General features: G+C 36.6%; 1 protein-coding gene across 1 annotated transcript in view; it reads left to right on the forward strand.

Moving 5' to 3' along the window:
• The window catches only part of LOC149080595 (fibroblast growth factor receptor-like 1), a 55,380-nt gene that overhangs the window by 25,397 nt on the left and 16,910 nt on the right, over positions 1-13,073 (forward strand). The window contains exons 3-5 of the mRNA XM_089239736.1: positions 11,915-12,202; positions 12,505-12,585; positions 12,782-13,072. Of these exons, the coding sequence (XP_089095862.1) occupies positions 11,915-12,202; positions 12,505-12,585; positions 12,782-13,072 (660 nt within the window). The remainder of the gene's footprint in view (positions 1-11,914; positions 12,203-12,504; positions 12,586-12,781; position 13,073) is intronic.

Raw genomic sequence — 13,073 nt, forward strand, 5'->3', positions numbered from 1 at the left:
TTATTTTATGGCTTATTCCTATTATTTAAATTATACGATGGATAAAATATCAAAAATACAATTCGATTCTCCACATATCTCTTCCACATTACCTAAACTACGAAACTCGTAATGTAACAATTCTTCCTCCAATAAAAAAATAGAGCAGTGCTTGGGATTTGAAATATACGATTCGCCCAAATAATAATATTTACGCACGTTTTACTTTGTATAAATTCGAGTATACTGTTATGCGCATACAAAAGAGTATTCGAGCTACTACTCGTCCTCAAAATTTTGATGATGTATGTACGCGGAACGAAAAAGTACAAAAATAAGAGTAAAATACATATACATAAAATATATTTCCCTCTGCCCCTCATTAAAAAATATCATCCGTTCAGAGAACAGCTGGGACTGACAACTTCAATCGGAAGTAGAATAACTTCAGTATAGAAAAGGATTTCTCCACAACAAGTATAACAGTACTTTTTTTTCCATTCGCCTAGGTGGTTTCGACTACTAGCCATGCTGTCTAAGTAAAATCGTGCTTTAGTTAGGAAATGCATTATTATTAAAATTCGTTGAAAAATGCACTATTGCGGATCCGATCGTATTCTTACGAAAAAATTCTAATGTTTAGGCTGCTAGTTTCCGTTCAAGTACGAGTCTCACTCATCCAAGTGAAATAACTAGTTGAGGAATTTTTAAAATGATGTTAAAAGTATTTGTAGGATCGGCTTGTTGATGGCTTGCATACTGACATTAAGACAAATACTGTACTTGAAACTCTTCTCTCAAAATGAATTTACATTGTTTTTGAATTTATATATAATGTAACTCTGTTCTTAACAAATAAATCCTATCTAAAAAAATAAATTCTTATACTATTTATATACAGGATATCCGAAAAATAACAAGTTGAAGTGGAACAACAAATAAATAAAGCGATATGAATGTAGTTTGGAGAGACAGTAAATTTTGAGCTGCACTTAATTTCTAATTGTGTTACAGATTATGCCGATAGATGGTGCGTCAGGTTAGTCCATGTGCATCATGCATACAGAAAAAAGCAGTCCCTAAGAGGTGGGTGAATGAGACCTGGAAACAAAGCCCCGAATTGAAGAATATCCCAAAATTATTAAAAATTATACAGAATTAATATATATACTTATACATAAAATTTTAATGTACTTAAATATTCGGACTAGAGGCCAGAAAGAATGTTTGGGTTTGCGGACTCTGAAATAATTGAAGACGGCCATGAGTATAAATACTCCATATTTTGGCAATTGGAGTTCTTATTGGAGCACTCCTTCTGAGGCACTTAAAAAAATCAGATACTTTCGAAGTACACTTATGTTCATAAATTAAGGATAATGCCAGCTCCGGCAAATAAAGGTTCAGAAACAAATCAAACGTTACTTATTCATAAAGCCTATTTATTAAACAAAAGATAAAGAACAAAAACGATGGTGCATGTATGATACCATTCATAAAAACTACGATTTTTGCTCCCTGGAGCAATTGTAAAAAATATCTCCTTTACAAAAACTTACTATTACATGGTTGGTATGATGGTTAATGCATTATATGTCTCCCATGCGATGAAATACAGTCCGTACAACGCCTAGGCATGCTGAGTATCAAATTATCGATCTGATCTTGGGGAAGATCACTCCACTCAGCAAGCAATGCTCTCAGTTCCGGTACACATGTAGGAGGTGGTTGACGGGCTGCAACTCGTCGGCCAAGCATGTCCTACACATGCTCTATCGGATTCAAGTCAGGTGAGAATGCTGGCATTCCATACGGGTTATATCTTCACATTCAAGGCATTCGTTTACGATGTTTGCTCGATGAGGACGGGCGTTGTCATCCATAAACACAAATTCTGCGCCCATGGCACTCCTCAACAAACGTACATGTTGTTCCAGAATGATGTCCCGATAAATTTGGGCTCTCATGGTTCGGGTTTGAACATGCAGATCTGTTCTGGAACCCAGTATAATTCCACCCCAAACGAGCAATGCTGCACCACCGTAACGGTGTCGTTCAATGATGTTGTCTTGGTAGTAACGGGTACCCGGCGTTCTCCATATGAAAGTCCGACGTGAATCAGACTGCAAGCTAAACCTGGACTCGTCGGAAAACATAACACAAGCCCACTGTGACGATGTCCACATTGCATGTTCTCTACTCCAGGCTAATCGCTGCCGACAGTGAGTTGCCGTGAGCGGAACACATCTGACAGGCCTGCGAGCATATAGACCAATATCTCCCAAACGTCTGTACACGGTTTGCCTTGAAACTGTGGTACCCGTGGCTGCAGATAGCCGACGAGACAGGTCGGATGCTGTGCTCCGTCTGCTTCTTTTGGCAGTTACTGCCAAATACCGGTCTTCATTCGGCGTTGTAACTCGGGGGCGACCTGTACTGTAACGTCTACTGACATTTCCGTTATCTTGGAATCGTTGCCAAAGCCTATAGATGACACTTTGGGCAATTCCAAGTTCCTCGGATACTTCCATCTGAGTACGCCCACATTCCAGGCGGCCGATAATTCTATCACGTAAAAAATCATCCACATGCGTCCTCTGTGTCATAACTATTCGCTTATGGCACTGAGCGCCTTACAGAACTCTTGTGAACAATTTTACTTCTTTGCCACCATTCCTTATATACCCCCCTCTTACACTCTCGTCATTGTGACGTACTATCGGCATCATCTGATGGCTTCCTGAAATTTGCATATCATTCTTGCAGATGTGTGCATGTTGCAGATGCATTCTACAGGTGAAATTTTTACTTTAGATTTCGATTTCCGTGTGATTCTGAATTATCCTTAATTTATGGACATGAGTGTATAACGAAACTAGAAAGTTATATCTGTAACAAGTATCTGCTAAATTTGTTAGGTGACTACGACACGTGGTAGCTGCAAATGGTGAATATCATTGTAATCTAGCTTCTTCTACAACGTCATTAATCTGCAATATTTTTAAATAATTTGGGAATTCAGTACGGTTTAAAGTTTTGCAAACCCCCTAAAAATAAACATAGTAAACTGTGCTTTTCTATATTTAGACATTTTTGTAATTTCACTTCAAAACTGTTAGTCATTTTCCGTACACTCTATATATATATATACACATATACCTATATCCCTACACATATTACATATATCCTATCTGTTACCTACATATATCCTACCTACATATGTCCTATCTTCTTTTTTCTTCTTCAAATAAATATCAATTGCTTATTAAGTCGGGTCCGCGACGTGATTCTGAACTACACAAAACCAGTTTTAAGGGGATGGCTATGGAAAATGGACAATTACAATAGCACACGCAGTGATAGCCATACCTCAAAACCGGTTTTGTTTGCGGGTTGAAGCTGTATAGCGCTGCGGGGGTGGTTCTGGTTTTATACGTGTATTTCGAATATCTCTCTCTCGTGCTATTCAAATAGCATTAATCATCATAAAGTGGGAAGCTGTTCAAACATCGACTCGAAAAGTTATTGCCGCTCAACTGATGGTTGATTTCTGATACGATCAACAAAATTCACCAAAATGACTACTGAGATAATCTCAGGATATCAACTTCGCCCAAAAACTCTAAAACACTTTTCCTTTTTGTACATGGCTCGCACATGGGAGTAGTTGACGGGGAAGCCCGAGATGAAATTTTTTTTTTCATCTGAATGATAACTTTTTTATTTCACGAATTTAATAGAAAGGCGCTCTTTCACAACTCCTGGCCGGGGGGGGGGGAAGGGAATGTCAAAGGTCGCAGCCTAGGGACCCCTAAGATAGGTGAGCATGCACATATACACATACTACTCACCATGCGACTCCCTATCTACCCAACTTATCTTTTCTTTTCACCTGTCCACATGAGGCAGCAATAAAAAAAATGGTGAGTAAGGCTCTCTCTCTCTATATATATATATATATATATATAAGATAAACTCTTTCTTGCTCATACAGTCAAGGGAAAAAATTTATCCACTATAAATGCACGTAAATTGTGATTGTACGATTTTATATTTCTGTATTCAGGATAATATTAAACCGAAATATATTTTTAAACAAAAAATTGTTAGATTAGTTTTCTTTTTATCGAAAGCCCTGAAACTTTTCTTTTAATTTACGGTATAATTTATTACGGTTTTAATACACAGTACAAATATTTGTGTTTATACCATAAATTTTTAACATTTTTGTACCGTGATTTTTTTCTTCGAAATGCATCTAGATATTTATTTTTTGCGAGATGGAAGAACATCGACTGACAAAGAAAAAAAATGTCATACTTCTTTCATGGATTCTTTATAAATAAGCTATTTTATTTCAAATAATAAATCTTTCAACAGTAGAATCGCAATGCAAACAAAATATCGCAAACAAAGAAAACAGTTTCTGATACACATAAAAAGTTTTCAAAAGAATATAAAAGAAAAAAAAATGTTTTATCAACCTTTTTCTTCGGTTGCCCCAAACGCAACAATGACAGGAATTTGTGTCCACGTTCTTTGCTTTGCCAAACTCCATAACAGAGTGATAAATCGCAGAGAGGCTAAAGCAAATTAATTTCATACGCGAAAAATCAGTTTTTCGCTATAAGACATTCATTTCTTCGAAACGAGAAGTGAAGGTAAACAAATAACAAACAGGTTTCGTCTTCTTTTTCTCTTCTTCCATCGCATTTCAGGATCCTCGTAAGAATTTTCTGCAATCTCATCTTTAAGAGATAGAATAAAGAAAAAATAGAAGGAAAAATTCTACCTTATCGGTTTATAATAATCACCGTTTACCCCAAGATATCGATTCTTTTTTTCCAGTTTTCAAGCTTTAGGATTCCAAGGAAGTCGAGGAATCTCCATGGAGACGATAGCCAGGGTGGGAGTAAATCACCTGAGCCTGCCATACCACCCATATCACCCTTTATCCATTTACTCTGCCGTTTCTTGGACAAAAGTGTTACAAAAATTTCACATCAGCTCATCAGAAAGAGAAAAGAAACTTCTTTGTTTTCTTTTATCAGTAGTTTGGAATATTTCAAAATATACATGGAATGTAATTAATAAAACGCACAAATGATCTTAACCGAATTACGATTGATTTCACTGTCAAATATTTCGAATCGTGTGAGCTATTATATTTTATTGTAGTTATTTGTACAGTAATAAAAAAACTCAACAGAGTAGCAATGCATCATTCCACAAGATACTTTAGTATCTTTAACTAAACGGGTTAAAGTGGGCCGTCCTAACGAGTTTGCGGGCCCAGAGTCCAAATACTTTTGGGGGTACTCCTTTTCAACTTCTATAACAATTTCTTTTTTAACAACAAAAAACGTCGAATCGAATGATAACTTCAGAATGAATGAAAATATGCCGTGATTTAGGGATCCTCGTTTTACTCGGGACCATCATCCCGAGCATTGTTGCCCCGCCCGTTTTAAGATGTCACTGACTACAGTTATAATCAGTTTCTAGAAAAAAAGGGACAGATAATCTAAAAAGTACCTACCGACTATGCATTTGTCTACAGGGTGATTCCATAATTCCCCTTTCCGCATTTTACTGGCGAATCGTTAATGTTAGAGGCATGCTTCCAACATTAGAAAAAGTATCCAAATAGCATGTTGACCTCAGATACGTCATTCGTATTAGAAGGGGTTCTATAGTTATTAAAATATAAAAAAATAACTATTCGCTTCTAAGCGCAATATTTGCTGAGATATTTGAATTCAAAAATGGATAAAAGTTGGAAAAGAAAACGTAAACGAGGGGAAGAAGCGTTGTCCGTTAGTTTATGCTGTTCTTTCCCAACTTTTTCGTTTTTTTTTAATTTTTAATTCAAGTATTTCACTTAGAAACGTGAAATTTTTTGTTGGCCTCAGGAGAGACAGGGCAACAACTTTATAATTGGATTTTCTTAAGACAGTGTCCGTATAAAAAGTTATTTTTTAAATTTTAGTAACTTTAGAACCCCTTTCAATACGAATAAAGTATCTGACGTCAACATGCTATTTGGATACTTTTTCTAATGTTAGAAGAATGCCTCTAACATCAACGGTTCGCCAGTAAAATGCGGCAAGGGTAATTATAGAACCACCCTGTATATTAAATCTGTGACGACTGCCAATGGTTTAAACACATTTTCACACATTTTATAACCAAAGTTTTTTCCAGCTTTTGACAATTTCTCAATATAGTACCCTATAAATAATGCATTACCCTATCGGAAAAACCGAGTGTACTCAACACACCACCTTCAGAAGAAGCCTCTGCACGAATCTTGTAACGTCAATGAAGAAGGCCATTTCACCTATAGCCACTGGGTATAATGCAAAAAGAGGTAAAGATATCGCATTCGTCGGCCTGCTATATCCAATGGTAATAGCGAAAATTGCCTTCTTCTTCAGTGATGTCACGAGCTTCGTGCGGAGCCCTTCTTCTATAGGTGGTATTGGTGTACTACCAAGTATCTCAAAATATTGGCAAACGGCTGTTGTTGAGCAAAGCAGTCAGAATTTAGCAGAAATATCTAGCGATCACTCGATACCATGATAACTGTATTCGCCCGACACAATTGTTACTACTGTGTTTGAGTGTGAATTACGGCTACGTTTCTGACTGGTCTATTTTTCTTCAAAATTATTCAATCGTGGGAATCAAAGGCTTGCTCAGTAATTGCAATGCGTTACACGAACATATCGCTGAACTTCAACATAAACTGCAACAACAAGAATGCTGCAGCACAACAACGTTGCTTCAAGATGGTGCACATCCCTACATTGGACGTCCAGTGCAATGATTAGTACTGTAACATTTTACAGAGAATCGAATGATTGGTCTCGCATCACAGACATCATAGCCACCCCATTCAAAAAAATCTTTATCCATGTGATTTTTGGCTTTGGAGTTTCCTAAAAATCATTATTCTTGGGGAGAGGTTTATAACTTATCAGAATCAAGGAGTAGAAACATCCAACACACACGCGATATCAATGTCGACCATTTACGTGACACTGTCGAACCTGCTGTCATAAATGTAGATCAGCTGGAATAAAGGCATCCTTTAGTTTTGACACATTTTTAAATAAAAATGATTTTCTTATTTGGAGGTTTTTATTTTGGAGAATCTCTCGTGCCGTCGTCGCCCCCCCCCCCCCCACTCGAACGTTTGCGCACCACACACAAACTCTAGACACATCAAGTAATGCTGACCATCCTTCGGTAACTTTGACTTTTCGATTCTGTATTATTCACAATATTAAAATTAAAATTCTGTTCTTTATGAGTAGGCTTACTGTTTCATAACCATTTCCATGTGTTTTTGTCACTTATCTCAATTCGTAGTGCCATTTTTACCCTATGGAAGTATCCCCTTCCAATCCTTGGAAATAAATATGGTTGTTTTTATTGTTTTCCAATGTCGTGCTCTGAAATGCATGCCAACCAAATTTTGGGGATATTTTACCTACTAGATTGGCTTCTCTAGAAAGCTTTGAATAAGTATATAAGCCTACTTTAAATTGAAAAACTGAATCTTGTATGCTTTTATTCGCTAGACACATGTACAAGCAGTTTGATTTAGTTTGAAATCGTGCGCTGTTTCGTCGCTGTTTTTTTGTTTTTTTTTTGGTCATTCTGTTAAAGTTAACCAAGGCAACAGAGCTTAGGAGCGATTCTAAACCATTCGACAGAGGCAACCATGTACCAGATAGGAAAATGTACTCAGACTTATACAATGCTGGTGAGCTAACTACGTGACACAGCCTGGTGGCTTTATTTTTTATTTATTTATTTTTCATTTATTTAATTTTTTTTTTTTTGTGATAAATGAAACAATATGTGACGCAAAATATTACGTTGGAGTAATAAGTTTAAAACAAATCGATTTGGATTATTTTTCAACACGGAGAACAAGATGTTCGAAAGCTTTTCAGTTTCATTTAATATCGTTAAGTCGGAAGAGTTTGAAATTTGTTAGAAAAGCCCCCAACACCTTCATTCAAACATGAATAATTCTTAAAGAAACATTGTATGTGTCCCAAAGTCTTAGTTTTAGTAACTCTCGTCTGTATAAAATTCAAGCGTCGCGCACAAATTCGGAAATTACTGCAGTTTAATGGTGGAAGAGTAAATAGAACCAACTCTCGCATTCTTTACACGAAGGACGTGATAATATGCACATCATTCGCTGTGTAATCATAGACCAAAATTTTACGAGCCATAGGGAGCAGCCTCAGGTCCTTTAAATTACATTTTACGATGACTTTATTTAACGTTTCCTGAAATATTTTCGAGCAGATGAGAGATAAGTTTCATTTTGGATACAGTAAAACGCTACAAAATGGTTTTCCCGTGTCAGAAATGGGTGGCAGACTTTGGCGAGAAATGACACCATATGTCAGCGTTTCCCACTGACTGTAATAGTTGTGGATGTTTTGGCTTACCACACACGTTTAAAGCTTCAAGTATGTATAAAAAATTATTGAAATGTCTTCAAACGCTTATTCACATTAACTTTTCTTAGATTACTCAAAAGAAGTACGAATTTGATGGGTTCTGCAAATTACTTGCTCTCACTGAATAATTCTAATCTCACGTACTCATTCTACTTTAGACAAACGGAGAAGAGAGTCTCCTTTGCCATTTCTTAAGAAAATCTCTTTATATCCTTCAGAGCCCCTTTATCATGAAAGAAGTTCCGTGAGTGCTACGCTCTGTATTAACCGGCGAATTGTTTTCAAACTTCCGACTAAATAACCCACTAAACAATGCCCATGAAAATCTCCGGCTAAGAATCGTACTTGGCTGATCAAAGACGGAATATGCCCATTAAATTGAGTTACTACTATTTGCTTCTCCCATCAATAGCTTTGATGGGCGCCTTTGCCTTTCGGATAGACCAGGCTATCAAATCACTCAGCGTCAAATTCTTAACCTTTCCTCATTACGCTTCCTTTAGAAATTGTATTGAATGCGCAAACTCTTCTAAGTGTAATTTATAAGATAGATTTATATATATAAAAGCCTATAACTGTAAGTAATGAGTATGTTAATTGTCACTCTCTTCAAACACCGTTTACTCAATATTAAATTTTATCTGTGGTACAAAGAGATTCTATTTGAAGATGATGTCACTCTCCGCTATCCATACAAAGGTTTTTAACAGCTGGCTGATGCGAAAATATATTTTGGAAAGAGAGAAAATTCAACTGCTCCTGAGGGGAATCGATCCCACATCCTTTCACTTTCCGGGGGGCCGTTCAAATAAGATTGGTGAAACTTCAATCAAAGTTTTAACACCATCATGACTACCACAGTGCTCTCATCATATGCACAGTATTAGCTTCAAGTTCATGTACGAAACAATTCCACGGCATACACACCAGTGATTCTCAACGTGGGGGCATACGGCCCCATTGCGGTCTTGGGAAATTTTAAGGGGATAAAAGTAGAAATCGAGTGCAAGGGGAGCCACATGACAGATGGCTAGGGGCGAAGGGGTCACAGAGAGCGGTGAAAAATAATTCTGGTGTGAAGAAACAAAGCATTTAAATGAAATATGGTTTGAAAAAGTGTGATTACTTTCAGAATCCAACAGAACTATAGACAGAACCAGAGCCGTCTTTTAACCCATTGGCCTATCTGGTTATGATACGAGGGGGGGGGGGCTCATGTCCACGAAAAGCCTGAATGATGAGATCTGGGACTGATTTTCGAGTGTAAGTATGTAAATATTTAAGCTGTTAATCTTAGCTAAGTCTAAGTAGAAGAACCCTGGACGTCATTCTGCACAGATCCCCATGCTATTGAGATGGCACTGCATAGAAACTCTACAAGAAGTAGGCTCGCTGAACTTTAGCGCAGGTGTCAGGAGATCGACTTTATTTGTAACCTTTTTGTTCACTATAAATTTACTCAATAAAAATCAATTCAATAAGTAGAAAGGGTCTCACTTATGGATGGCGGGGGGGGGGGGCTTGGACAAGGAGGAAGTTGTTCTACGAAAAGAAAATATGGTCATAAGGTGGCCCTGGCCGAATAAAGGTTAAGAAACACAGGCGTACACGAATACTGTCGTGTTGTGAAAAAAATTAATCAGATTCCCTCACACAAAATGTGGGTAAACATGAAGTAAATATAAGTGAGGATACAGAAAAGGAATGGACACAAAATGCTCAAATAATGGAAAAAGAATTTAGGTATATATAATTTTTATCATTTCTCTCAAAAAAACTCTTAATGATAAATCCATGGATATTTTCATTTCTCACTTTCTATATATCTGAAATATCACGCTTGATGAGATACCAAAGTGATGAGAAGTAGATGAAATGCACCATTGGATACTGAACCTCTTAGAGCCTAAGCACAAAAAGATTTCCAGGTACCGTTTCGCAAATAACCATTGAAGAAAAATTCGATGAAACTTTCATCATTCCAAAATAGTTTTTATTCAAAGAAAAGCAATCTGAAGAAATCGACTTTTTTCACTTTTGTTTTAATGCAGTTTGAACTTTTCAAAAAATGGTATTCCTAAATCAGTTACAGAACTATAAAAGACGTCATTTACTATAATGCAGCATTGAAGAGAAGAAAAATATTCTAGTGAAAATGCTCAAACATGAGAGCCCCACGCATCTTCTGGTCCTTCTTTGGTAGTCATGAAAATCAGTGCTAAGATACACAAGTAAAGCACCTCATCATCATCACCATCTCGTGTGAGGAAACGGCGAGAGATGCTGAGGCAAGGATTCTCTCCATTAAACCTTTTCTTATTCTATTGCTCTCCAGCAAATGGCTAAGATAGGCTTCTATTAGATGGCTATTTGACGGCCGCTGTTTGACGTTCTCTCGACAATGCCTAGATCTTATCTCTTCAGACGCCTTTAGAGCGATAGCAGAATTAGCTGAGTAACTGCGAAAACAATTTATCCACGACAGAATGGCCGTTAAGGCATTGTTCACTATTATACGAGAAGAAAATGATCATCTTACATTTCCGACAACCTATTTATGTACCTGAAGCCTTTTTTTTAAAATCATCATCATCCTTGTGTCTTCAATTAATGTACTTAACATCTGCTAATTAAGGCTTTTATTTTATCACATACATCGTGATATATTTTTCTTTTATTTCTCCACGAGGAAATCGAAACAATAAATTGTCTCGAATGCATTTTGGTTTTCTTTTTATTTTAATTAAATTTCTATTCGATGGCATGTATTTTTGTTTACCTCTGATCCGATTCAAAATTTATTGCGGCAATAACGTCTTTGATTTTCTTTGCATATTTACTGCACGTCTTAGCGTTTGTGAGCATCTAAATCTTATACTGGTTTTCCTTAAGCATCATTACGTTTGGAAATTCAAATACTTATCGCGCAAAACCAACGTCATATCCTTTGATGCTAAAAAAATACCATTATACCTTCAAAAATGATTCAGGTGATAAAAAACCTCGTAAAGTATATATAATCCCATTTCCTTGATATAGATGAGATCTATAGAGTAAAGCATGAGATATAACTTATATACGAAACCGGGATATACAATTGCACTGAAAACGCTGGATTTCCAGATTCAATTTTTCCATCTATTTGTGATTATTTCGTCTTCCCGCGATTTTTTTCTGTGTCAAAACTTTGTTATTCCTAAACAAAATAGTTATTCGTTTGATTTTATCTCACCAGAAACCGAACTTACATCACCGTTTATGAAATTCGGATTTCTATCAGAGATCTTCTTTCTAAAGCCTTGAAATTTATTTTTTGTACTGTAGGACATTAAAAATTGAACTTTTTCATATTACTTTTACACTCGCATAGGTCGAGAATTTCAAACAATTTCGATTGAGACAACTTTAAATGAAAATTATTAATGCATTTAATAATTTAATATTTTTAGGACCTCCTAGAATATTACCTGAAGCTTCAGAAGTTCGTGAGAAAGTAGTCCCTGAAGGCACCAACGTTCAACTTCCTTGTTCAGTAGAAGCCGATCCAGACACCTTATTTTTTGAATGGTACCGAGAAAACGAGCCATTGAATGTTATCGGTGATGATAGGTTTCGAATACAAGGAAATGGAGTACTCCGCGTCAAAAATGCATTGCCAGAAGATACCGGTCTTTACATCTGTAGAGCTGTTAATGGATTTGGAAAAGTGGATCTAAACATAACTTTTATAGTATTGGGTAAGTGTGTCTGTCGTTGACGAAAAGAATTCGTTGAAAGCGTTAGTTTGTATTTTATACCAGTATTTTATACGCCTTTAAGTAAACAGAGGGAAAAAATATTTAAGAAAATCATAAACTCGTTTGAAATCGTTGTTAGAAAATATCGTGAAAGCATTCGGGGCCTCGTGAAAAGCATTCTTGAATGCTTTTGAACCGTTTGTATTTTAACCAATTCCGAGCTCTCTATCCCAAGTTTGACGGTCAAAAAATGTCAATTTAAAGTACGTTCCAAAAAAAGCTAGTCTTCTTTTCATTTTTAGCTCATGATGGACCTGGTTCGAAAGAAGAAGATGAGGATGACAATGACCATAGTCCTCAAAGAGAAAGAACTAGAGATAGAGGTGTGACTATATTCTTATTTCCTAAAATATATCTATCTTTTCATTGTATGAGCGAGGCAGTCCTTCACCGTTAAAACACGAGTCATCCATACTATCATAGCTTTTTCAGGAGTTAATATGCTGTATTTGTTTCAACTTTTAATCTTGGCTCACACAATCGATTTTATTATATAGCTCTAATGTTTCTTTGGCTTAGATCGCCCATTTTTGATCAACGTGACTAAAGCATCTTCTGGAACGATACGTCGTTCGGCGGGCGGCTCACTCCGCCTGAAGTGTGTTGCAAGTGGAAACCCCGAACCTCGTGTGACTTGGATGAAAAATAACCAACCTTTTTCTGAATCCACAATGTCTCCAGCCATGAGAAGAGGTAGATGGAGCCTGAGCTTGCGGAACTTACAAGAATCAGACAGTGGGAATTATACTTGCGTAGCTTACAACATACATGGGCATGCAAATTATACCTTTGCCGTGCGAGTAAATACAGG

Source organism: Pholcus phalangioides, unplaced genomic scaffold (assembly GCF_987345545.1).
Source record: "Pholcus phalangioides strain wild (caught in Gottingen) unplaced genomic scaffold, Ppha-v1.0 ptg000011l_1, whole genome shotgun sequence".
NCBI classification, from domain to species: Eukaryota; Metazoa; Arthropoda; class Arachnida; order Araneae; family Pholcidae; genus Pholcus; species Pholcus phalangioides.